General features: G+C 37.9%; 2 protein-coding genes across 6 annotated transcripts in view; one reads left to right on the forward strand and one right to left on the reverse strand.

Annotated features, from left to right (window-relative positions):
• Positions 1 to 17640, reverse strand: part of ABCB11 (ATP binding cassette subfamily B member 11) — a 44160-nt gene extending 26520 nt beyond the window's left edge. Inside the window, exons 1-9 of one of the 2 annotated variants that reach the window (XM_013098922.4) lie at positions 17487 to 17640; positions 13110 to 13206; positions 8586 to 8607; positions 8135 to 8182; positions 7991 to 8039; positions 5673 to 5914; positions 3890 to 3977; positions 2810 to 2943; positions 864 to 1035 (exon numbers count right to left, since the gene is read on the reverse strand). In XM_013098922.4, coding sequence (XP_012954376.1) covers positions 864 to 1035; positions 2810 to 2943; positions 3890 to 3977; positions 5673 to 5914; positions 7991 to 8039; positions 8135 to 8182; positions 8586 to 8607; positions 13110 to 13179 — 825 coding nt within the window. In that variant the 5' untranslated portion in view covers positions 13180 to 13206; positions 17487 to 17640. The remainder of the gene's footprint in view (positions 1 to 863; positions 1036 to 2809; positions 2944 to 3889; positions 3978 to 5672; positions 5915 to 7990; positions 8040 to 8134; positions 8183 to 8585; positions 8608 to 13109; positions 13207 to 17486) is intronic. The other variant, XM_072040921.1, reaches the window with a different exon arrangement.
• Positions 91 to 27026, forward strand: DHRS9 (dehydrogenase/reductase 9). 4 transcript variants are annotated; one of them, XM_072040933.1, is made up of 6 exons: positions 311 to 442; positions 2180 to 2355; positions 22858 to 23205; positions 24231 to 24489; positions 25623 to 25786; positions 26630 to 27026. In XM_072040933.1, the coding sequence occupies exons 3-6, from the start codon at positions 22887 to 22889 to the stop codon at positions 26854 to 26856; spliced, it is 969 nt and encodes a 322-aa protein (XP_071897034.1). In that variant the 5' UTR covers positions 311 to 442; positions 2180 to 2355; positions 22858 to 22886; the 3' UTR covers positions 26857 to 27026. The 4 variants fall into 4 exon arrangements, with proteins under 4 accessions (XP_012954382.1, XP_005019003.1, XP_071897034.1 ...); XM_013098928.5 differs by lacking the exon at positions 2180 to 2355 and having other exon boundaries at positions 91 to 442; positions 23069 to 23205; XM_005018946.6 differs by lacking the exon at positions 2180 to 2355 and having other exon boundaries at positions 303 to 442.
• The last annotated feature ends 10 nt before the right edge of the window (positions 27027 to 27036 follow it).

The following is a 27036-nucleotide window of genomic DNA, read 5'->3' on the forward strand; positions in this document are numbered from 1 at the left end:
GGGAATGAGGTCAGAAAGAAATTGCAAATGAAGTAAAGATGCATTTTGGAATAAATTTCATTCCCTGCCAGAATGCTGTTCTCCCACTTCACACTGTGTCATTATTCATATCATCTGCTTTGCAGCCAGCACATTGCAAAAGGAGAGCAGGAAGAAACAAAATTTGTCAGAGTTACACTAGAAGTTTGATAGCAAAATGTCAGCAAACTGTTCCTGAGGTAAAGAAGAAAGAGAGCTAGTCAGAGGGCTGATCCCAACCAAGGATCATGAGAGAATGTGGAGGAGGAGCATGGAGAGGAGGTGGCAAGGCAGACGATCCTGTGATTCCCCTCTTCTTCCTGGTTCCTCTGCACACTGACAGGGAGGTACAGGGTGTGGGTGGAGGAGCAGAAAGGAACAACTGGGAGGACACAGCAGCTGCTGGGAGCTGGGACGGCTTGAGGTAAGTCTGAGCAGTTGTTTTTGAAACGTTTTAAAGATCCAAGACTGGGTCATATCTAAAAGCCTAGTCATAGAAATTAAGTCCCACATCTATTAACCATCTAAACCTGGTGTGGAGTAATAATCAGATGCTGTAGGCAAGTCTCCGATTTCAGCAACCATAAAATTCATGCACAGGATCCCATGGAAGCTATGCTAACAATCCCATCTTGGAAGCCGGATATATTGTTCTGGGAATCAGAATACACAAAGTGGGAGTGAAGCTCACACACACACACACACCAGTGCTGCTGTGACCAGAATCTGCCTCTCTTGACTTTAAAGGGATGTAACAGCCTCCACTTTCAGCAAGCCTCCTAGCTCTATGACATGACCTTCCCTGCTCATCACACCTGAATGTGGACCTCTCAGAACGCACTTACCAAGCCATAGATGGCTGCTCCAACCCCGATCAGGGGACTGACTGCAATGATAACAAGGGTCAATTTCCATCCACTGACAAATCCCAGGAGGAATCCACACACAAAGGTGGTTAATCTCTGGATGAAGATTGCCACTTGATCAGCAATAGCCTCGTTAATTTTGTTAACATCACTAGGAGGGAAAAAAAATAATAAGATGGGTGAGCATATCTATCCTTTGTGTTGCTGGTCTTGGCCACATGGGGGTTACTTTTCCTTGGAGAGGGCCCTTTCTCACCCCTGTTCTTTCCATCATTACCCATTCCAAAGACCCTGGGCTACAGTGAGAAAAGCTGTTACCTTTGCAATGCCAGAAGGCACTTATACATGAGTACTACCAAGAAGATAATGTCTTTTCCTAGGAAAAGACATCCCGAGAGCAGTCTCATTCACTATTGTGCCCCAGATGATTCAAAGGAGGGGGCAGAGACATCACAGCTGGAAGCAGCTATTTGATAAAGGAGAACTAGAGTAGCTGATACGGCATTCCTCCCATCAATACAGCGCTAAGTACAGCCTTGCTGAGGGGGTAGGAGGAAGGCTATAACTCTCTTTGTTGTTCCACCTTCCACCACCTCCCAAATCCTCTCTAAACCTTTTCAGTTAGTTTGTTCTTTAAATGAGAGGGAGAGCAGGACAATAGATGACTGCTATGTTATTGCTGGAAGCACTGGGAAAACATGACAGCTGTATCACATGGGGGAGAGTGGCGCGGTGGTTAACATCATTTGAGCCCTACGCAGCTGCACAGTGCATTTGTTCTCACTTATCCACTGCCAATGTAGAAAAAAATGTCTCAAAGCAAAACACTCATTATACTTCTACCACTCTTGGCTACTATCTCACCCCTGAGATTAGAAGAACTAGGAAGTCTTGGAACAAAAATGAGCAAGCAGCACTGACGTTTAAGTTGCAGATTTGTTAGCTCATCGATGTATTAAGTAAGATTACAGTCTTGTATTGAAAACAGGAGAGTGATGAGTTGAAGAACAGGTTCATATTTCTTCTTGAGAACGTTTTGCGTTCAGGAAGCTTTATGTGGGCACAAGATAGTATTGTTCTAACAAACAGAGAACTGGGTGTTATTTATTAGAGAAGTACTGTTCAGTTCATCTTTTTTGTCAGAGAAATTCCTCACAGCCAGTTACACTTGGCATTTACTCCTCATAAAAAGAATACCACATAAAATCATAGACACCACTGGGCAGTGAGTAAAGACAAAAAAATTCCCTTCAACTACACAAAAACCTTTTGCAATCATCCCTACTATTATGCAGGCATGACAGAGAACAGAGAGCCATCTAGAGTTGGCATATTCATCTTGCAGCTGCCTTCATCCTGTAAACAGGAACCACTAAGCGAAGAAGCAAGCTTTAAACTCCATTTTTCTCAGATCTAAATGTTCACTCAGGACAAGAAGGTTGCTCCACCTACCTTGGGTCCTTTTCTAAAGGTAGGTGTTTGTACCTGCTTTAGCAGAAGATTAAGTAAACCTTGTTCTTTTCTTTCAAAAGCCAACAAGAGCAAAGTGTATTTGTAATTTTCCCTTACATGAGAGAAGGTTTAAACCGTCATCTTGAGTCTCAGAGGGGCGTGCACTGGCAAATTAGAGACTACTCTGAAAGGACTGGGCACAGAGTAAGAGAATAGGACAGGATGAGGTGACAAAAACAAGCAAACAAAATTCACTGACAGAAAAGGTATAAAAGGGAAATAGTCGTAGCTTAAGAGTTACAGCACTCAGTTTAAATGTGGGGGAGACCATTAGCCTGGTCCCTGCTTCCAGGTACATAGCTCTACTTTATACTAGAAGCATTTGTCAAATGCCTAGTTATTGGCACTCTGTTGTGCTTGGAAAAGAAGTGTAAAAATGTTCTTTGTTGCGTGTTTTTTTCTAAATTACTTACTCAGAAATTCGGGTGTTCAGTTCTCCTACAGATGTGCAGTCAAACCAGCCTATATCCATTCTCATTACTTTCCTGAAATATGCTTTCCTGATTTTCTGTGTCTGACGAGCTGCAGCCATAACCCATAAGCATATCTGGGAAGAGCATAATGTGGTTGATAAATTGCAGTAAAAAGTCCTTCTACTCCCAACAAATGGGAAAAGCAATTTGGCTAAAATGGGAAAAAGCAATTTGGCTATTGATAACTTACTATTCAGGTAAAATATATTCTAGCTACACACACACAGTAGTTGTTTTATGCCCCTGATCTTTACATAATCCAACATTTTTTTAAGCCTCTGGATCGAGCATTTGTCTCAATTTTGACAGACTAGGAGAAAATGCAAGGTTAATTACTTGTGCTGTTACATGAATGCCATAGGAAAAAAAAAAGTCCATGTACAGCTGTAAATAATATAGGGATGGCAGCCATTACTCTTCAGCAAAGCCCTCAGTTTTTAGGAAGGAGAATGACAAATGGTTTTTGTGATTACAAAAAGCTTCAAAAGCAGCAGATTCTAGCAGATTCTGCAGGAATTGTCCAAGCTTGTGGCTTACATGTATATCAGTCATAAGGTTTGAACCATTACTACAGAATATGTGAAGTGTGATTCTCCTCCAACACCAATTTTACACTATTTTACACTATTACTTTTATAATATCTCTATATCTGAAACACAGTGCTGAACTCAGTTGAGATGCCTACTAGGAATCTGCATGCCCTTTAGCTATTATTTCAGGAGGACATATGGCTTCCATAGTAACCACACTTGAGCAAATAATTCTTCTGGTGTGAAAAGAACAGCATGCATTTACCTCACTGGGTAAAACACATCTGGGTACAAAGGTATGCATGCACAAATCCAAGGAGGTATCAGATTGTCAGAGTTAACATATTCCAGCTGATAGGATAAGAACTGAAAGTGTCTGCTCTGATCAAGCAAGCTGTTGACTAAGCAGTTAAAGGAAACATAGTTATTATAAACTTAATTATTTAGTGACTTAAACCTTGAAATCAAAATAGGGAGCCAAATACTGACTTGGAGGTATCCTAACACAAGCACGGCACAACCAATTCCTGCATAGTAACCTGCAAACTTGGTCATTTCTTGTTCAATGTCCAGCAGCCTAAAAAAAAAAAAAAAAAAAAAAAAAAAAAAAGAGTTAATGATACTGTTAAAAGAGTTAATGATACTGTTTAATGTTTCTCACATATTTCCAATCTGGCACTTCTTCAAGTCTACAGTCAGGTTAGGTGGTAAATCAGCTTGTTTCATTACCAGAGGCACCGTTTCCCAATACTGAGGCTATTGCTAGCAGGGGCTGGTTTGTTTGCTCTCCCTCTTGCACAGGGGTGTGTAGCTGGCAAGTATCAGGAAATCTGACTGCATCCTGGAGCAGCTGTGCAGTATGCAAGGGCCAGATGAGAAATCCCACTGGACTGCATGCTCAACAGCAGCACACATAAGATATTTTTTCTGGGAAGAGCTGCCCAATAAGTTTTCATTAGATGTTGAATTAGCTTATTTTGTACCATTATACAAATAAATATCACTTGAATTTAAACAGTGTTTTACAGAGCAAAATGAAGGAGGTTGAAGTAAATTCAAGTATTACTTTCTTGCTAACCTGAAATGATCATCTCTTTCAGCTCAAGTAGTAGTATTAAATTATTCCTAGTATCACTGAAGGGCACTGAGTTGCTGGTATTGCACTCAGATTTCTTTGAAACAAACATTTTTTTGTTGGTTATTGGATATTCTTTCAGACCTTTTTTTTTTTTTTTTTTTTTAAATGTCCTGCAAAGAACAAGCTTTATTCTGTTTCCCCAGAATTTGGTATACTCACATTCTAAGCCAAAAGAGAAAACTATGTACCTGACCTGATCTCTTGCAAAACACAATCATGAAAATAACCCAGGTGTCTATCATAAATACCCACTACCATTTTTAATGTCTTAATGTATCCTACCTGATGGCTAGTTAATGCCTGAGAGAAACGGAGGTCTGTAGCAAATCCTGTCACAACTGCCAGCCCCTTATCAGGGGCTGGTTTGGACAGTCTGGATATAATTTGGACCCGGCCACCTACATTTAAAAATGTGGATCACCTCTCATATCCTCTAAATTTCAGAGACCATTAGACAAGTGAGTTTTAATTTTAATTATGTAATTTACTACCACTCAGAGATTAGAAAACTCTCAGAACGATGCACTGCAAACCAAGTCTTAAGAATGGTTACAGGTTCAAATTTGGCTTTGACAGATTTCTATACATGAATGATTCATCTAGACTTCCTTTATTATAACTAATGGGAAGAAACAGGCACTGTTAAAGGGCAGTCCATCAGACCTGCCTTAGACATCTCCCATAAGCTAAAATGAATTGCATTCCAGAAGTGCACTTTATTAAAGTTTATCAATCAATTATTAAAGTTTAGTGAACTTGCTCAGAAGTCATCAGGCACCTATAAGCACCTAAGTCCTAACAAAAATGTCCAGAAGACATTATTACCTAGTGGGTCATCACAGAAAACATCTAAGTCATTTCAGATGCATAGCGGATATATGTTATCAGAACAATCACCACCAAAGAATATCCTTGCTGACACCTAAAGCTGAATGAACAATATCCAAGCTATCCTTCTCTCCCTTTAGCTCTGAAACAGGCCTTTGTAACAAAAAAACATGCTCCTTCTATGCCCTATGGCTAGAAAATAGAAACTTTAAAAGCTGAGCTTGACCTTCTGTAGCAATACATTGTAGACCATAGTAACACAGCCATAATAACACAGTAGAAGAAACAAGCACATGTACTACTTACCCACATCTTATTGTGGTGTTCTTTTCATTCTGATGAACTGTACCATTAATCCACACTATGGTGTTATTTACACATATCTTGCCTGGGTCTTTAAGCTCTTGCATTTCAATGTCATATTCAATAAATGTGTCTGCCATTGCACCAAACACAAGCAACACGCCTGGCTGGGCTGCTCCATGAAGAATAGCACAGAAACTACCAACAGCCATCATTAAAATTTCCATAGGTGAAGAAAATCGAAACTAAAGAGACAGGAAAAAAATATGGTCTCTGCTGAGAGGTAGTCTCCATGTTTCTTGTATACTGATAAATCATTAATCAGGTGGATCAAATACAAAACCATTCTCCTTAAATGTCAGCATTTCTTCAATACAGAAAGAAGACAAATCTCTCTCTCCAATCTAATCTAATTGCACGTGTAATTACAGTCCCATAAATTATGATGAGCTCCCCTTAAGTATTTGACAGCAGAATCCAATCATGTGAATGAATGTATTATCATATAATATTAATAGTGCAATATCATTCCACATTATCATCATTCCAGACAGTAGCTAAAAGATTAAGAATAGTAATTATAATCCATACATATAGTCAGCTGTGCAGATTTCTTGTGAGGAGGGAGAAAGGGAAAAGGAAGGAAGGAAGGAATGAAGGAAAAAGCCTTAGGGCAACGTGCAAAGCCTCTGAATAGAGCTTGCCAATTTCTCAGAAGTCTGGAGTGCTGTGGTAGAAAGCCACCTAAATGTCTCAGAGCAAATTCTCATAGTTAATATCCTGAAAAGCATTAGCTAAGCCAGTCAATTGTGCACAGGCTCTTAAGCTACGAGAAATATATAGAAACATAATTCATTATGCAGTAAAAAGAGGATTGCGCTAAGCCCTATTGCCTTACATTTGCCATGGGCCAAGAGCATTGACACATGCAGCTGGTGACTCAGCTAAAATACAGTGACCAAGTTACCTTGGTCACAACTGTGTGAAGTCTGATCCTCAGGTTGAAGTCGTGTAAATGTATAGACCAAATTGTGCATATAGAAAATTACTACCAAACACTATATATTTTGAAATAAGAGTATGAAGAAGAATTTTAGCCTGTTGAAGAACCTGTCCAGGTTCTATAGGTGCTATAAAGTGTTGGATAGAAGAAGGTGTGGGAATTTGGAGCACAAATGGAAAAGGGACGTTGGGACAGAAACAAGATAAACAGAAAAACAAGTCAACATACAAGAGAAATAAATGTTTTTTTTCTGGAAAAAAAAAAAAAGAGTGAACTGTAGTACTATCACTGTTTTGCAAACTTTATTCATAAGAAAACTAAGAATTCTCTTATTAAAAGAGCCACAAAAAGTACAAAGATATGTGATATCTAATCTTTCAGCACCTCTGATGCAAAAATATTGTGTTTAGCAATTGCACTGCAGGAGTTAATCAGCTGTGCATTAAAGGGTACAGAATTCAAACCCTTCTGCTCAACAAAAAAATATACAATGTGGAAGAGAGCTTTATTGGTTTCTGTAGTTTTAAATCTCTCTACATGCTTAGTTCTGTGTAGGCTAGTTCACAGGGAAGGAAAGACTTGTGATTCCTGCTCCAATTGCCATACAGAAATTGCATTTTATATTTTTCCACTATTCTCTATCTCTGGGCACATCCACAGTTGTCAAGTGTGGACTGTCTGTTCTCTCGAGCTAAAATTTGCCACATGGATGTAACTGCACTAGCTCAGTACTACAGTCAGGGTCTTACTAATTTGGACACATTACAGGCAACATGCAAAAACTACATGCAAAATAGAAATAATAAAAATTGTTGCATGCTGCTGGGTTGCATATCTCTTTTGATGGGTCTCCAAGACCCACCAAATGCATTACCTAAGGCTAGACCTACCACACGGTGTTGAGCATTTCCAAGTTTCTGTAGCTACCAAATCTTATGATACCAATACCGTAACTACAAGGGACCTAAATTATCTGCCAAAGATTGCACAGCAAGTTTTTGGCAGAAATAAGAATGAACTGAGGTCACTGAGATCCTTAATGTGCAACTTAACGCTTGTCCCCATATCTACTTGTAGGTTCAAAATAACATGTGTAATAGACATTTATGACACAGATACTGATAATTAATACTGAACTACCAAAATGAAGAATAGTTCTATTAAATTCCTATCGATTTTAATGGCAGGATCTCATGCCAAATAGTTTAATTCCTTACAAATTTGGCTTATTCACAGCTATTCCCCAAAACAACCGCATACATTATTGTCACTTATTCTACAGAACCATATAGACATCTATATTCATTGATTTCATTACCAGCTGGAAGAAGCCAACACGGACAATTTTTTCTTTCTTTTCTGGTGACCTTCAAGAACAGAAAACATACAATTATAAATTTGTATTTTAGTATTTATTCTGTTCTATATGCAAAGATAGTACACAGAATTGAATTTAACTCACTTTTCACTTTTCTTTTTTTCAGAAGGTTCTTCATAGGCATAGAAATTTCTAGCAAAGAAAGAATGAGATTTTACAATCATTTCTTCTATTTTCTTCATTAGTTTTCTGAAATTACATTTTGTTTGAGATATTTTGCCTAAAATTACTGAAGCAACAAGCCATTTCAGATTTCTTTGGAGTCAGTAATTTTATGGTACTTTTCAACTTTAGACGGGGACTAGAGTAGAGGTTAGATTAAAATTATCTGAAGGCTTACGCATTGTTTTTATAATAAACACCTCAAAACATCGGTGTAATAATGGATTCTTTGAGGTCAATTAGAGAAACAATTAACATCCAAATGTTTGGATAGTCCTTATTTAAATCTACAAATGCTTCAATTTGATATGATTACATAAAATTTATTGAATATTCCTAGAAATATTGATTGTTCCATTTGTGTACGACTTACTCTGATTTCTTGAAGCTGTTACCTATTGGGGAAGATAAATGCAGAGTTAATAATTATCATTCAAGTACAAAATCTTCTGCAGGCATATGAAAAATAAACCCTGGAATCCCATGGGAACTGTTCCTAAATTATAAAGCATCTTATTTCCACTAACACATCAAGTCAGGGACAAGAACTGACATGGGTCTAAAAATGCCCTAGCAAGTTCATATCAATATATGCCTGTTTTCTTTTGAAGAAGTAGTCTTAAGTTCTCAGTCCCCCACGTGAAAAAATGTGCCAAAAACATTTGCCAAAAATCAACTCGTTTTCATTGCAAACATTTTTTCCAGTATTGAGCTAGTTCACTTGAACACTGTCGCACCATGAAATACCTCACAACAGTTCAGTTTGCTGACAGTCCATGTGTGCTCCCTGAAAGGAGGGAGCTGTAGCTCATCATTCTTGCCTTCCAACAACTTAGGGATTGCAGATCCTGCAGAAAAGGGGCAGCTGTGTCACTGGAGAGTAAGAATAGATACTGGTGTCTTTTGGGATATTCTCTGAGGAACTGTAACTTAGAGAAATGGAACTATGCTACACGATTCAATTGTGCTGTAGTCCCCAGGACAGGTCTGTATTTAGCTTCTTTTCAAGAGATGGTCTTAAAGATGTCATACCTAAAGTGCAGCTTGACAGTTACCCCACAGAAGTGTCATCATAAGTGCTGATGTACAAAACATCTGCCATAAGTCTGTTGACATGACAATGCATAAAGAGCATTCTATACGCATACATACGTAGATAGCACAGTTTGTATAACCTAATGGCATATGCACCTCGCTCAAGTTTACCATGTACTTGGAAACTTAGCATTAGACTCAGAACCATGGTATGTTTTTCAACCAGTCACCATCTCCTATATGAAGTTAGTAAGATAACTTTATGTGGCTTTAGCTAACATCACTTTTATTCTGCTCTGTTTGTTACCTAGGGATGGTAAAAAGAAAATATATTTTCAATAAAGACATACGTACATCCCATGAATTCCAGAAACTTTCCAGAAGGTTTTATAATTCTGGATTATTAGTACAAAGAATCATCTGGTGTTAGAAAACAACTGGTTGTAAAGGAAAAAGAAACATCTGTTTTCAGTTTGCTGGAGGTTGGCAGCTGGTGACATCTATAATGATTTGAAAGATTTGAAAAAGGCTCATGGGAGGAAAATTTTAAAGGGAGAACAAAAGAACCTGGTACCTGGAGAAAAAGCACAGCATTCTGAGACTTTGATTTAGAGAGCAAAATAAGCACACTCCAAAGGTGAATAAACCTTAATCTATAAATCTGAAGAGGAAAACAAGAGTATAGCAATGCTATTCAAAAGTCCAAGGAACAGAGGTACAGCTGTTGTGGGCCTGCAGTTTCTAAGAAGGAAGAAAAATTGGAATGACATTACCTATGCTTAAATTGAAGGAAAGAAACAGATGAGTAATAGTTCACAATTATAATTAAAAAAAAAAAAATAGAAAGACAGGACACAACATGATTTTTATAGTAAAGACAATAATGTAGGGACAATGAAATAATATATTAACCATAAAGAAAAAAGCTATAGTAATCTTTGATTTTTATTTTTTTTAAATTACAATTTGAAAAAGCGTAGAATCAAAGAAAAGCTGCAGAACATGGTCAAGAATTTGAGTTTTTACTGCTGTTGTGAGAACACAAAAAAAGGAAGCCTGAGAAAATCTGATACTTGAATCAAATGAAGAAAAACTGTACTCAAAAGGCTCCCAACTAAAGTTGGCTATTAACTATACCTACAGCTGCAGTGTTCAACTTTTAACCCAGAGTGTGATAATTCTTAGTAACATGTACAGAACATGGTTATTGAAAAATACCTCACCGGAAATTACAGAGTGGAAGAAATCACTCAGCAGAATGCCAATATCATTTTAAAGCACTGATGCTTGCCTTGGGAAAGGTGCTCTAACAGTTCAGTAAACTGCACACTATATTAAGCAGAAGACAGTTGCATTTCTAAGGAAACTGAGAAACCAGAGACAACACTTAATAGGCCAAAAATTCCTAACTGTAAAAAGGAGAGTGGGTATGATCCCACTAGAAAGTCTTTTGCTAAAGTCCTATAAAGAGTAAAAACAGCAAGTGCAAAAGACAAGCCAGTAGACAAAAAGCAACCCTCCAGCACAGCTAGATAAATACAGTCAATCTGGGAGATCTAAATAAATGGCTGAAACAGACATGAGGTTTTCTGCCCTAAAAAGGCATACCCCTTTACCTATTCACTCCCTTTTCTGTTCAGTCTTTCCCCCCTCTCAACAAATACTAGTACCCAAAACATCCCAAGCACTTAAACTGCCCTCAGCTAGCAGCCTCAGTTAAAAGCTTTAAAAAAATAAAATTTTTAAAAAAAAAAGAAAAAAGAAAAAGGAAAGTAAGTGGGGAGGTCTGCTTTGCTTCAGCATGCAGAGAGCTGCTTGTTTCACCAGGATGCAGGGCAGCATGTGCTGGGGTAGTAGTATCCTGGGAAGAGAGCAGACTTTCAGAAATGCTTATGTTGGGTTTCTACTTCATTCATGGGGCCACAGTTGCTGCTGTTGGATTGCAGATTTTAAAATCAGCCACCCAAAACAGCATTCCAGCTTTGATTTTATCACAAAATCATAGAATCATTAAGATTGGAAAAGACCTCCAAGATCATCTGGTCCAACCGTCCCCCTCCCACCAATGTTACCCACTAAACCATTTCCTTCAGCACCAGGTCCAACCTTTCCTTAAACACCTCCAGGGACAGTGACTCCACCACCTTCCTGGGCAACCTGTTTCAATGCCTAATGCTGTTTATGAACACATTCAAGCTATTAGGAGAATCATGTCCTTCGCTGTCATCTTATCAGCTCTTACAATAGATTTGAAGTTCCTACCAAAAACAGCACCTTGGCTCTTTTCAACAGGAGATTATCTATTCCAGGAGAATAATCCCAGCAAAGTGAAAGATATTCGATGAGGATGGTTAAAACCAAAAGAATAGTCTGGCTGGCACAGAGAGACAGAAGGTGGGAACGTAACACTTTCTACACACAAAGCTCTTGTTCATTTCCTAACTTCAAACCCCTCAAAAAATCACATGTACCATCTGCTGAAAGAACAGCTGCTTTTATATTTGCATATGCCAGTCAGTCTCTACAAAGATAAACACAACCAGGGCTCAGTCCAAGACCAAAATGTATACTCCAGATACATTCAAACTCTACCATTATGCTTACAGTCCCTTAAGACATCCTATTGCAGATGAAGATTTTAAAGTCAGCCACCAAAAACAGCATTCCAGCTTTGATTTTATCATAAAATCAAAGAATCAGTAAGGTTGGAAAAAACCTCCGAGATCATCTTGTCCAACTGACCCCCTACCACCAATATTACCCACTAAACCATGTCCCTAGGTACCATATCCAAACATTCCTTAAACATCCCCCTGCAATCCCATAAAACCCAAGGAAATTCTGAAACAAATATGCCCTGCCACATCTCTGACTCACATTTACAGCAATGACCTTACAGTGATTGTTGCAGAGATTTTCTTAACCATCATAAAATTTTTCAAATGAAATAAAACTCCATAGTCTTTCTCATTGTCTAGTTTGATTGCTCCAACAAATCTGATGGAGTCAAAGAAAAAAAAAAGAGAACCTAAGACAAAAAAAGCACACTCCTCATCCAGCTGTTCTGTTCAGAGCCCACCTAAAAACACCTATTCTTGTGTTGGAGCAAGTGAAACTGGGAATGAAGGCCATTTTTGTAAATCCCAATAATGCCCGTGTTTAGTACACAGGCTAGTTCATGCATGGCTGGGAGCATTTCGTTAGGTTCTGCAAGAAGGTTTTTAATGAAAGCTTAAATAAATCCAGAGTTAGGCCACAGCTGGCAAGGATTTTAAAAATACAGACTTAGACGTTTATTTAGGGAACCTGGTGATACTTGAGTGGTGGAATCCTCTTCTGAACCCTTTTTACTCTACGTACGATGCAGGTACAGACGTACATTACATTTTATTGCAATTTATCTTCCATTATGTGCTATTGTTTTGCTTTCTTGTATAGTTTATATTTAATACAAAATTTTAATGCCTCTCAGATCTATCTGTAGATATCACTACAGATTTATATGTTTAATGAAAGCAGCTCTAGAAACCAGGGTAGACAGAACTTTTGACTTTTTTCCATTTACTTGTACACCAAAGTGCTGAATACAAAAAACTAGGTAGACACTGAATATGTAGGCTGGTAAGTAAAGATTGTCCCCCAGAAGGGATTGTTATACATAGCTTTTACAGAAATGTTGTTTTGCAGACAGTATACCCCACGGGTTCACAGAACAGCAGCAGGTGCTACATAAGAGTGTATTTATTCCAGAGCATTTGCTTTGTATTCTGTTGACTATCCGCTCCACTTAGACCACCCACTACCAGTTTTACATGCTTTATAAAATCTGAAACTGACTGTAGAATAAACTCCTTATATTTACCATCCAAATCAAAAGCATAGTTATCCTCTCCCAATCTCTTGATGCTACGTAGAACAACAGGGTCAGACATGTTGATCAGTTACTCAAATCCAAAGTCCTGAAGAGAAGGGGTGGAGAAAAAAATAGTATCAGCATATGTTAGCCTTTGAACATACAATAATATTATGTTAAATTCCTGCTTACCTCATCCTTGCCCTCATTTTGCCCTCATCCCAGGGCAATGCCCCCAATTACAGCACAGGTTGTAACAGAATGGACAACCCAAGCACAGTGAAACTAGAATAGAGAAACATCCTGGAGAAGGATCTCCATAGCACCCCAAAGTGCAAATCCTTCAGAAGGCTTCAGTACCTCCTACCTTAAATGGAAGTGGCTCTGACGAGCTTTGCAGCGTACTGCAAACAGCCCTGTCCCTGCTAATGGTCATATTACAATTAACTACTGCTTTTATGCAGATTACATCTGTAGATTATAGCCCAAAATGACAGATCCTGCCTCAATTACAAGGGAGCAGTGAGCAGGGCCTGGCCAAGCTGCTAAGTGGCCAGTAGAACCATAACAGAGGGAACCCTTCTCTTTTCTTTTATCATCTGGTCCTGAATTTTACATGTACATCTCTGGCATGTGCATCATCAGTAAATCAGGCTGGAAAGACCTAAGTCTCTTGGTTAATTCTAAACATCCAAGGAATAATTTAATTATGCTTGTGTCATTTTGATGGATGTTTATCAAAGATGAAGACCTCCACAAGCAATTGCAGTGCTTCACTATCCTTATTGCTAAAAATAAGGTTTTTCCTAATATCTAATCTGAATTTTATATGTCAGAATCTAAGCCCCCTACTTCTTAAGCAATCCACCATGGATATGGAAATAATACTCTTCCAATTTGCAGGTAGGCTGTATACATTTAGAGAATACTAAAAAGTTTCCTTCTTCAGAAGAATAAAGCATTTCATTCCATTTTCCTTTGTTGTTCGTACTTCCCAAATCTCTGATAACTTTCACTAGTCTCCTTTAGATTCTAGTAAGTCTTTCTTGAAGTGCTAAGTGTGTAACAGCAGTATAGCACCAGTCTTACCAACACCGAGAAAAGAAGGATTATTTCACTTTTCACAGATTATACTCCTGTTTATACAACCCAGTGTGACATTCTTTTCTTTTTTTTTTCACAAAAGCATCACACTGTTGATTCACATTCAGTTTGTAACCCACAAAACCACTTAATTTTTGCAAACAATTTTCTACAGAGCCAGTTGCTTTACAAACTATATTTTCACAGTTGATTACTCCTGTCTGCTCTTACCAGATTTTTATTGCACTTTAAATTTTTCAGCCCATTTTTCCTGTTCGTTAAGATGATTTTCAATTCTAGTCCTGCTCTTCTGCATATCTGCAGTCTCTCCCATTTTTATGTCATGCTCATATTTAATAAGTATATCATACATTCTGTCACCCATGTCATTATCAATATTACTGGATTATACTAGAAGTAAGACAGACCTCTGCAGAACTGCATTCAATACCTCCCTTAATTTGGGCATTGGTTCATTAATTGCTACTCTGTGGATGTTGTTTTTCTTGCCTGGAAGTTTCTGATGAGCAGAGAGGATTTGTTGAGCCACTGGTCAGTAAATTGACCCCTTCACATTACGTGATCCCCTAGATTGTGAACCAAATTCTTTCTTTAAGTACATGGGTAAAGCCAAATCAGTACTCTAACAGCAAAAAATCTAATGAGGACTACAATAGCCACTGACTAGGTAAAACCGCAGGGTTTTTTATTCATTCCCACATACAGTGAAACAATTTATAAACTTAATCATAATTTTTCTGTTCTCTCAGACAAGATGGCAAATGGGCCAAACAAGGCTATGCTATTTCCTTGGTTAAAGTCTCTACCATGTGCACATTCACAACTACACTTTATAACAGAGAAAGCATGCAACACCCGCTTCTGACTAGAAAGGAAAGCATCATATACACATCACCCTGTTTCACATGAGGTCTAATCTACAAACCATTAAATTTCAATTCAGCTGAGTTTGCATCTGGCATATAGAAGAGGAGTTTTGAGAAGGGCTTAATTTCCAGATAATAAAGTTTTATATTGAAAAACTCAGTTTATATTGAAATAGAAGTAGGTTCCCTTCGTAGCAAGCCTATATTCCTGGTATTTTAACTTATTCAGTGAAAATACAAAGCTTGACCTGCTTTCTTCATCCTGCCTTTTGCAGTGCCTGATAAATTGAAATAGTTTGAAATAGATCTCCAAAAACTGTTTTCTCAAATTATCCTAAAGTTCCAGAAGTTTCTTAAAAAAGATTATTAGCTAGCAAAACGTTAGCAGTTTTTTCATTGGTCACAATGTCAAGACTTTTTTTTAAGTGTCAATTTAGTTGTGAGGTTCAAGCTAGAGATCTGTAAACAAAGACTCTGCTACATTTACAAAACATAAGTTTAACAGTGAGGAACCCTTCACAGTGAAGTGATTCTAAGGAAAATACAGCTTAAATATGCAACTGATCTTACGGCTTGACTGTTTTTTTAACACTAGGTATGTGTTTCTAGAAAGGACATACTCAAAAAAATAAAAATAAAAAAATAAAGAAAGCCATGAGTGTGAGAAAAATAAGACTGATGTTTTTATTATTTACAGATTTCTGGTTCAAATGGTTGAAGTGTCTATGACTGTATTTATGACACACAGAAAATACAAATTTCAACCATTCACTCATGTTTCCTTCTCCAAACAATGATAATTTTACCAGCAATTTGTCCTTTTACAGGAAGACATCATTTGTTTCCAGTTCTAGTACAAACTGCTTTGCTTGGGTTAGCACACAAGTAATGGAACTGCATAGGGAAAGCTGACCTAATAGACAAACAGCTGATTTTACACTGAAGTTAGTGCATTTGGAAATGTTACCTGGATTATGAAAACAAGTGTTCTGCTGGAGTAAAGAAATTATATTTCTTCCTCTTCTGCAAACAAAATGAATCTAAACCTTAAGGGTGGTATTTATATGCACATTCTAGCAGCTTTAAAATACTTCATGAATTCACAGCAATTATAAACCTGATTTAAATTAAATGATATACAAGCATAGTACTGATTCTGTCTCCCATCTAGGAAGTGGTTAAAAATACAGTGCATTCCTGCTTCAGAAAGATAAAGAACAGTGTCATACTGTAAATTGATGAAGGAGGCAAAAGCTCAGCAAAGCAAAGTCATTCTCTGCCTCATCATCTTTCAGCTATTACTTGACTTTGAAATCATAATATCTATACCTATATACCTATATATCTATTATGAAATCGTAATATCTATATTACTTTTTTAGTGGAACACTGTAAAAATCAGTCTGTCCCTTCAGTGCTGTCATCATGCTGAGAAGTCTCACTTCAATGCTTATTCTGACACTGTATTTTAACATTATGATGTATCTCACAACTCTTTTAAACCTGAATTCTGATGCAGTTTTAAAAATAGGAGAAAAAAAAAGATGAAAGACTAGAGTAGGGATTCTTGTTACAAACATTTGCTAGGGCTAAACTTTCTGGAATTATCTCAGTTTTTTTTTTATTTTTTTTTTTAATGTGACTGCCCAATATTTCATAAATAAAACATTTTTTCCTCTATTTTCTGAAGTTCAACACATCAAATACTATCCACATACTATCCTGTCCAGCAGGCATCATTTATTACCTTATATTAATATATAAGATTAGCAAGATGAATTAGAATACTAAAATAACCTTCTTTAGGGTCTAGACGTTTATCTGGGGACCACTTACAACATCTTGAAAAATACAGATGTTGATGTCTCCATTAAGAATTACATAGATAATAGAAATCAGAGATAACTGAAGATTATTAGATCATCTCATCTGCCCCTGAGTATACAGAATAAAAACTAGCAACAGAGAATATATGAGAAACAGCACTGAAGTGAAATTGCATTTTACTCTAGCCAATAAAGGTATGACCACAGGATTTTTTGATAAACAAAAATCATTAAGGAACTCAAAATTCATATTTTAAAAAGAGTACTTTGCAAACAGTGATAAATTAATATATGCTGTAGAGGGTATTGAAAGCTGGTTGTAAAAAGTTCTATCCCCCCCCTCCATTTTTTGTTTTAGTCTATGTTGTTCAGATATTAATGACAGCATACATGCAGAAAGACACTTTGCTTCAAAATATGACCTGAATGTCTTGTTCTTCAAACAGTCCCATTCAAAAAGCACTAACTCTACAGACAACAATTTAGCGTTTGGATTAGATTATTTTGAAGGAAAAATAAAGGTACCTTTCAGTTCAGAAAGTTCCATCAGTTATCTCTGAAACATTAAACATGATATATTTGTTACTCACCCGTGGCTGTAAAAAAACACCTATTGTAGAACAAATTGGAAGAATTCTGTTCAATTAGTCAGTGAAGCACCCAACCATTTCCCATTATGTTTTCATTATTCTAACCCATTTGGCAGGACTGAATCTTTAAATTGGGCATTGGCTATTTGCACCTGGGTCAATAACCACACGGTCACACTGGTTACAGTTCATTGACATCTAATGAAGGGTTTAAATTTGACTAATGTAATCTCACAACATAAAGTCAGGCTACTTGGAAAGCAATTATACATGAAGAGACCAGACAGTTCTCTGGAAAAAAAAAAAAAAAAAGTTCACAATGAATGTATTGGAAGAGATTATTACTGCATTATTTATCACTATTAGTATAGAATTACTTTATTACCCATATAATAATTCGGTGTAAACTACTGTCCTTGCTGTAGGCAGCAACATCAGCTGAATAGTACAAAAGTTGGTTTGGAGGTTATGCTAAGCTCAGATCCTGGTTTTCTAACACATAGCTTGCCTATTTCCAGGACATTTACATTTTTAGTATTCTTCCTTTAAAAGATGAACATTTAAAAGCAAGGAAACTACTGAGCAGTAGTGAGCTCTCACTGGAGATGAGCCCACCGTGGACTTTTTAATAAGGGACAATGCCGCGGCCCCAGCCAACGTCACCTGCAGGGTTTACAGGTAAATGGCAAACTTGGTTTAGTTCCCCTTTGAAATCAGTTCTCACTACAGAGAGCCTTGGCTGATAAAACAAGATGGAAAGATATTACCTTAACCTTAGTGACTGTTGGCTCCCCTTAGTTCTGTACTCTCAAACTTTCCATGAAAGGTCCTCATGCGCATAAATGCATCAGAATCAAACTTAGCTCACCTGAGCTGTTTCCCTTTTTGAGCATCATTCCAGTGCACACAACAACAGCATTACCAGACCCAAACCTGGTGTCATCTCCCATTTTCATAACAAAAAGTCATCTACATCTCTACTAAAGTACACAGCATAGCCTTGAGAATAACACTAAGATAATACTACGGTACTAATTATCTTGTCCACCACATATCAGAACCATAGAGAAAAATAGTTACTTGCAGTGCAGGGTATAGGAGTGGAAAAGGTGGAAGAAAACATAGCAAGGTGAAGAAAATACAGTACTCAGTTTTGGTCCCACTCCCACACAATCACCTTCCTGTTTTACAACTTCCAGTGGAAAAATTGCCAAATGCACCTCATCTTCTCAAGCTTTCTTGCACTTTGTCTCCTTCCAGTGTCCTAGGAAGGGAAAACTCAAGCTCAAGTTTCTATTGCTAGATTCAGCCCTAGAGACCTTTCAATGAAAGAAGAATTAGTCACTGAATTAAAAAACTAGAGAGCAGGACTTCAGTAAATCCAGGAGACTGAGGACAGATGCTCCCACCTATTCTGGTAGGAAACACATACAATAACTCTGAGCCAAAATAAATGATAGATATTAGTTACTTCATGAAACATGAGCAATACCATCAGAATAATTCCCCTCAGTCACAGTCTGAGTTGAGGGGAAACATTTTCCTTACAGCTTGCAACATTTTAATACCTCTTTGCACAGGAAGAAAAATATTAAAATTCATTGAGCCAAATGAAGTTAAATAATTGCTTTTTCCCTGAATTTTAGGGCTGTTTAGGCCAGTATATTGTCAGAATTATCCTCTCTTTTGTGGATTTTTTTCCAACAGTTTGCAGGAACAAGTGAATAAAAATGAATCTTAGATATTCCTGGACAGATCATTTCTCAGTAAGAAATGAAAATCCATGTGCTATTTTGGCAGCGTACTCCTCTGCTCCAAGCTGTAGTCTACAACCCATTGATCTTTATTGCAGTATTGAACAAAGGTAGTAGCAGCAATCACATAAATGCTTCCAAAGCTTCCGCAAAATACCCAGAAATTTAGCTCTGTATGCTGACAGCTATGGAGGAGCAGGTGGTTACATTTTTCTACCAGGTAAACAGATTCAGTCTGTCACTGCAGGCTAAGGTTCCAGATGATCAGCTTATTTCAGTGTTTTGTGCTGAAGTCTGTATGCAAGAACAGCAGTCTGGACTAGCCTGCTGGACAGAAGGCATTGAGCAGACAGCTCTCGCGCTTCATTAATTTATTTTGTAGCCATTCATAGCCAAATTAATTTTTGCAGCTAATGTACAGTGATCCCAGAGCTGAGGAGCCAAAAACTGGATGACTTTGACTTGAGTATAATTCCTATCTTAACTGTGCCACATACACTGATAGCACTTCAAATTGCAAGAATTTTAAAGCAAATCTCAATATCATAGTACACTTCTGCTTCCACATTATGCTTTATCTGTATGTCCTTTGAAAAACAAAGCAAACCGATTTGTTGGCATCTTTATTTTTGACAGAAATTATATTTGCTGTTTTGCTCTATGTGTTATCATCATTTTACACCTAAATAATATGAAGTTGAAGTAAAGTGAATACTGAATAAAGCTAGTTAAATCTATTTTCTTGTACCCTGTTTTTTAAATAAGCAACATTTTAATTAAAGTACATGCAGTTTACAGCTTGAATTACTAGGCGCCTGACTTCCATATCCATTCTTGGAGTAGTCATTGCATACTACTTATCAATTTTGTCTGAAAAAAAAACTATCACAGTAATAAATATATTTAGAGGACACAAATAAAAAATTCAGGCTGGAAGAAAACAGAGTCCCTTCTCTGGAACTCTGATCAGGGCAAAGACTGGAAGAGTGAGAAGCTGCAGGAACTGTCAGTATAAGCATACAGTTGGTCAGATTGGCAGGTACCCCCATGCTGTCTCTTCATTCTTTTCTTGGCACCGCAGCAATTACATAAACATGACTTAGTATTCACCTTGTACAAGGCAAAGTGAATTTTACATGGAGCTTACTGTTCTGAGTTTTACACTATTGAAAAGGAAATTATGTTAATCCCATGAGGTGCTTATGTACGTTACCTCTTTCAACTTAGCACAAATTTTGAAAAAGTTACTGCCATTTCTAAGCACCTTTAGCAAGTATTCTACACAAAGGAAAAACCTCCTTTTTGCACCTAAGGGAAGAGCAAGTCTTCCTCTTTTGACGCCTGCTTTTATGGTTTTAGCTGCAAGCAAAGAATTGTTTGCTGGTAAGAAGTCACTTTCCTATTTTGCAACCAGACTACATTTCTTCACTGAAACGGCAAATAGTTGATACTTCCCTTACAGTGAAATAAGGAAAGTACCTCTGGGTACAATAGGGATGTTTGTGTAAAGGTGATCTTCTCTTGCTATGGAAAGTATGAAGTCCAAGTGGGTAATTGCCAGGCGTGGATACCTTTGGGTGGGAGGCTAGCACACAGAACGAAACAAACATTTCTCCTCCCATGGTCTAAGTCTGCTCAATGTCACCAAGTCATAACACATTTAGTTCTTGGCCACAAAAATATGCTATCCTGAAACTGCAAAACAATGTCTAGAGCTGTTCCAGCAAGTAGGTTGGAAGATACCGGGTGAGGGAATTACCTCTGGTTACTTGCCCTGTTTCTATAGCTAGCTTCTCACCATCTGCTTTTGAAACATACTAACATACTAGAAGCAGGATATGCACTCATTCACCCCCTTGATCTGACTAAAGTTTGTATGTATTTTTTCTCCATTCCAAACTGATGTGCAAATAAAAACAGCAGATGGGAAAAAAAAAATGTAATTTTTGTCAAAATAGTGATTCAATGTATTGAAATAAAAACTTTCATAAAGACCTCTCTGAGAGTGCCTCTCCCCTCCTACTCCCCCTCGCATCCAGGCTCCTTGGTTACCTCAGCGGTTCTTGTCAAGATGGCGCCTCCTCATGGGCCTGTCTGGCCTGCGTGCCTCAGCTCTCCCAAACACTTCTCCAAAATGCCTTCAGGGCTTCTGATCCAGGGCCTCTCATTACCACCCCCCCACCCCACCCCCAAGAAACTAGAAAAATATATATAATTTTTATTGATTAGCCTTCTGATTTTGTTCTTCTTTGGTTTGTGGCCCCTATAAAAAATTAGATCTTTACACTGCCACATCCTGCAACTGAGGGCAGGTGCAGCACCTTTCAGTCTCCCTTGCAGGCTGGAGTTGGAAACAAAGTACTCTGACCGAAAACCTTGCAATTTCAGCACTTCAGTATTTTAATATGAAGTCCCACCAACCCACTGACTAACAACCACAGGGACCAGAAGTTAACCATCTACCACACTGTCCAAATCCCATGTCTGTAGACATGCCTGTTCCTGTAGCAAAAACAGGCCTCGATGAGCCTTTTCTTCCACCAGCTTTACTAATTCGGCGTTTATTTTTATTTATTAACCCAATTAAAGATTAAACCCATACTATGTTTTCCTTATGTTAACCTACTTGTTATTTAGTTAACATCTCCACAGCTGCAGCAGAACCGCGTCCCCTGCTCCAGCAGTCTCTTCCCCTGCACTCCCGGTTTGCCGCCCAGGCCTTCCCACAGGAGCTGAGGCAGCACGAGGCCTCAGGTCTGCCTCAGGCTCCGGGAGCCAGCCTGTGCCTGCCAACAAGCTGTAGCAAATGGGGTGGGTGCAGGCAAGAAAGGTAGAGTGGTAATTTTAATGCTGCCACAGGAGAAGGGAAACTATTCCCTCTGCTTGGTCTGCAATGCTTGCATATGCAGAGAAAAGTTTCCTCGTCTTAACAAAGCAACTGTGAAACACCACATGGGGTGGGCATCTGCCTAATTACTTAATCACACTTTCTTCTATACTGATGCTGCAGAGGAAGTTAAGCAACAAAAACTAGCATCTCTGCATTGCAGCTTTTGCAATACCAGTCAGCACAAGAAGCTATCATTCACCAGCATACCGATTTATGTAGAGAAGCACCATGAGCAGCCACAGTACTTGCAATAAAAATAATATACTATTATAAAACTATTAAAATTTAGTAAATTATATATTAAAATTATATAAAATATATGCCTTAATTTAAAAATTACACAATAAAAACTTGACATGTCAGAACAGAAAGCAGCTCTTATGTGCAGAAAATAACAGTGGTATTCCTGTTCCTATTAGGGGACTAAAAACATGACAGGTATTTGCAATTTCTTTTTAAATTAAGTATTGCCAGAAGAAAATTTGGTTATAGTACATGCAACTTCACTGCATCTTGCTCTGCAGAGATGGGTTGTCTATAAGTAACAGTTGTAAAGATCTGCACAGCGTTACATCTATTTCAAATTATTCTCTTAGCCAATTGCATTAGGTTATCTCCTGCTTTCCAGGAGATACCTTTTTCCATAAACATTCATAAAGACATGTAACTTGGGAAAAAAACAGCCAACTATACCTTAATAACTAGCAACTTTTGTTTTTCATTTCAGAAGAACGTGTCCAAACAACTTCAGTAAAAATGCTTTTCTACATAGTACTCTTCCTTGGCACCATCTCTCTGTGGTGGCATTGGAGGGCAAGAGACAGGATGAAGGTTACAAATCTCACTGGCAAATATATATTCATCACTGGATGTGACACAGGCTTTGGGAATATGGCAGCAAAGACTTTTGATAAAAAGGGATTCCGTGTTTTTGCCAGCTGCCTAACTGAAACAGGTGCCAAGGAGCTAAAAGCTGAGACCTCTAACCAGCTTCAGACAGTGCTGCTGGACGTGAGAGATTCAGACAGTGTTAAGAAAGTGGCTGCATGGATCAAAGCTGAAGTTCAGTCAGAAGGTAAGTGCCAAGATATCTGCCTTCCAAAATTAAAAATAAATTAATAATAATAACAATTGCAATAAAGTTTCCCCCAAAACACCATGCTATATTCACAGTTTACTCTAATTGACATTTGACAAGTGTGCATGGATGTCCTATTGCCTTCCAGAAACATGGAAGGAGATCTCACTAGAGGCATGGTTTATACATCTGCTTAGTGGTTAGTGACAGCTAAGTATCTGCGAATGCTTCCTCAAGAAGTCAGATTTATTGACATATCATTATAAGAACAGAAATCCAGTTCCTGGAACCTTCATCTAGACTGCTTACACTTGCATGCACCTTCTGGATTTGGGTGTGAGTGCTCAGCACCTCCTATGCTATGTTACAAGGCTAGGGAAAAAATGAAAGAAATTTCTGCTTAACAAGCTTAAAGAATACTTACTTTAAAATGTGAAAATTTTTAATACATGACTTCTAAGCACTCACTCTAAGATAGCAAAAAATACATGTTCTTGAAAACTATAGGGAATAGATGTAACTACTCTGAAATACTGCTTTGCAGGCCACACACACACAGAAAAAAAAAATCCTGTTTTTTTTTTGACCCAATAAATCACGCAAGACAAATTGCTGCTCCTATTACCAATGCTAATTGATTTCAGTTGGACTAGTATAATAGGGTTTACAAAGACACAAGATTCATGGGCTGGATTCTGCTAACTTTGAGCCTTAAATCAGGTCTATTATGATGTGCCATAGTACCAATTATACTTAAGGTTAAAGTCCAATCTCCATGTTACCCTTCCTCTCTTCATAAAAATGCTTATAAATCGTTCAGATTGCTTTTATTTATAACTGTGCTTGGTTTCCAGCAAAAAGTGATCTTGTTCCCCATGAAAAGCTATGAGTAAGGTCAAACCAGATTTGTTGTCCTTTTGGCCCATCACTGACTTGCTGTGAAGTCTCACCCAGTTCAATTATTCTACCACATACAGCAAAAATTTGCTTCCTAATGTTCTTTTTTTTTTTTTTCCTTGCAGGTCTCTGGGGACTTATTAATAATGCTGGAATTATGGGGCCATCCGCTCCTACAGACTGGTTGGATATTGAACACTTTAGAGAACCAATTGAAGTTAATTTAATTGGACTCATAAATGTTACAATAAATATGCTTCCCTTGATAAAACAAGCAAAGGGAAGGATAGTAAACGTATCCAGTGTTGGAGGTCGCCTAGCCTTCAGTAGTGGAGGTTATTGCCCTTCAAAGTTTGGGGTAGAAGGATTTAATGACAGCTTAAGGTATAACATACTGTGAGGAAAGACTGCTCTTTGTTTCCTAGGCTAACAGACTAACTGAAAATCAGCACATGCAGAACAGAAGCTCATCTACAAGCCTGGCACTTGATATAAAACTGAAAAATACTAGACGCTTTGGGATAATTCTTTTTAAAAACGCTTTTTCTCAGCATATATTATGTCACTTTTGAAGCCTGAGATACAAAGCCGGTTTGGCACATACAGCATGCTGAGGTGGTACTGTGGTGTAGTTGGTACTCTTGAATATTCATAACTAACTTACCTCAGCATGCACAGGGGCCTTATTGCAGAGGAGGTTTGACTCAAAGGAACTGAGATGTCTCTGCAGAACCTCATTTTCCTGTTTAAAAGTGCAACTGGAAACTGCCAACAGCAGCCCATCCAGAGGGAAGGAAAAACATACAAACAAACACAAAACCACAAGCACCACCACCACTAAAACCACATACAATGAGTTTTTGCACGATATTAATTTCTGTCTAAGCTTTGTTCTCCAAAGTGTCTTCTCTTAACAATACAAATCATTAGAGAGATCTAGAGAATATAACACACTAATTCTGGAGACCACTATGGCTTCTTCATGTAAAACAAGGAACAATTTGTGTGCCTAAATATATAGGGCCATTTTAGATACCAGGAGGTATCCATGACACTTGCACAGGGCTGACAGATAGGAGACATGACCAAAAGGATGTGGTACCCATCTAGAGCATCAGATGGAGGTTAAGAAGGACTCACTAGGACATGTGAAATGTCTCTAGATACTTAAGTTTAGGCAGCCAGATAGTCTTACAGGCAAGTCAGATAACTAATGAGCAACTGCAAGGTGAAATAGGGTGTGAAATACAATATGCTAGCTACTGCACAGTCACTGCCTGTATATGTTCGCACTCTGTTAAACAGGTAAGATAGTTCATCCCTATTTCATTTTGAGATAACAGGCTGAAAGTTCACAACTGTGCTTGCCTCACAGTATTTGTGTGCTGGTGTGCCATGTAAAGCCAGAAATAAAAGTATTAGTACAGAAAAAAAATATACAAAAATATTTTAAAAAATAATCCCACAATATTAATAAGAATGTCTAATGAGATTAAATTGTTGCATTGTCTTTGCAGGAGAGATATGAAAGCTTTTGGAGTTAATGTTTCTTGCATTCAACCTGGACTGTTCAAAACACCATTATCCAGTCCAGTAAAGATTCTGAAAGAGAAGGAGATTATTTGGAATCAGCTTCCTCCCAGAACTAAAAAGCAGTATGGAGAGGAGTATTTTCAGAAAGGTGAGGCCATTTGAATAAAAAGAATCAATGTATTTCTTGCTGAAAAGCCTTGCAAAAGGGCATTATATCTTCTAATCATTCTGACTTTTTGAAGAGACTACATGGGAGAAGTTACTCTTCAAATGCCTCTGCATCACAATATGGTTATCCACACAAAAAACTCGTTCAGGGAAACTTTATTCAAATCTCAGTTAAAGATTAATTATTTGTGTTGGAGTGTAGCTTTTGAGCAAACTCCCAAACAGAAAAACATTTATCTGATGATGTAGCCAACCAATGTGCTTGCTATGTTTTTCTGTCATTATTATTTATTTATTCAGTAATCAAATAGGGATAAATTCCCTTTGCTTCTGCTAACCCCAGTGGTGAGGAAGCCATTCAGGAATTGCCTGACAGAGACTACTTGCTTAAGCCTGCTTCAACAGAAACTGTTTGTCTTGGACTTTCTTGCCCATCAAGTTTCTTCTTTACAACTGCATGTCACAGCTTTCTGCAAAGCAATTTCCTTACTAAGAGAGACTCGTTTACAAGCACCACAGCATTTGTTTCCCTTGGCCTTTTTCACAGTTAGGTTTATTCTGAGCTACTGTCACTGCAATACAAACCCAGTTGTGCCATGACTATGCCATAGTAAAGGGTAACTAGGCTGGTTCAGGAGTAAACTATACCACAACATCATTATGGATGGGGTACTTGGTCCCCAGAAACTGCTATGAATTCTTCTGTAGGGATAAACAACGAATACCAGTTCCTTAGTGAAACTGCACAGATCAGTATTGGATGAAGAGTTAAAAGTCACTTTTCCTGTCTGTCACTGAACAGTCTTTTATTTGAGTTTTACAGATGCAGCAAAGAAAGAAAAACTGACCAAGATCTGCCTTAACGAGGACATTTCCCTGGTTGTTGAGTGCATGGAGCATGCCCTAACAAGCCTCTATCCACGCACCCATTACATCATTGGGCAGGATGCGAAGTGGTTTTGGACTCCCCTTTCAAAAATGCCAGCAGCTGTACAAGACTTTTTACTCCTGAGAAACAGAGCAAAGCCTGCAGCTTCCCACGCAAACTAAATCTTTGCCAATATATTCTTCATTGCAGACAAGGCCGATTCCGTAAGATTTGTCCTTTACATCAACATGATACAAACCATACCTGAAATACACCCTCATGCCCTATGAATGTAAGAAATACATCTATTTCTCCAGTATCTGCTACTATTAAAAAATAAAAATAAAAAAACCTACTTTTTT

The sequence above is a fragment of the Anas platyrhynchos genome, chromosome 7 (genome assembly GCF_047663525.1).
Source record: "Anas platyrhynchos isolate ZD024472 breed Pekin duck chromosome 7, IASCAAS_PekinDuck_T2T, whole genome shotgun sequence".
NCBI lineage: Eukaryota > Metazoa > Chordata > Aves > Anseriformes > Anatidae > Anas > Anas platyrhynchos.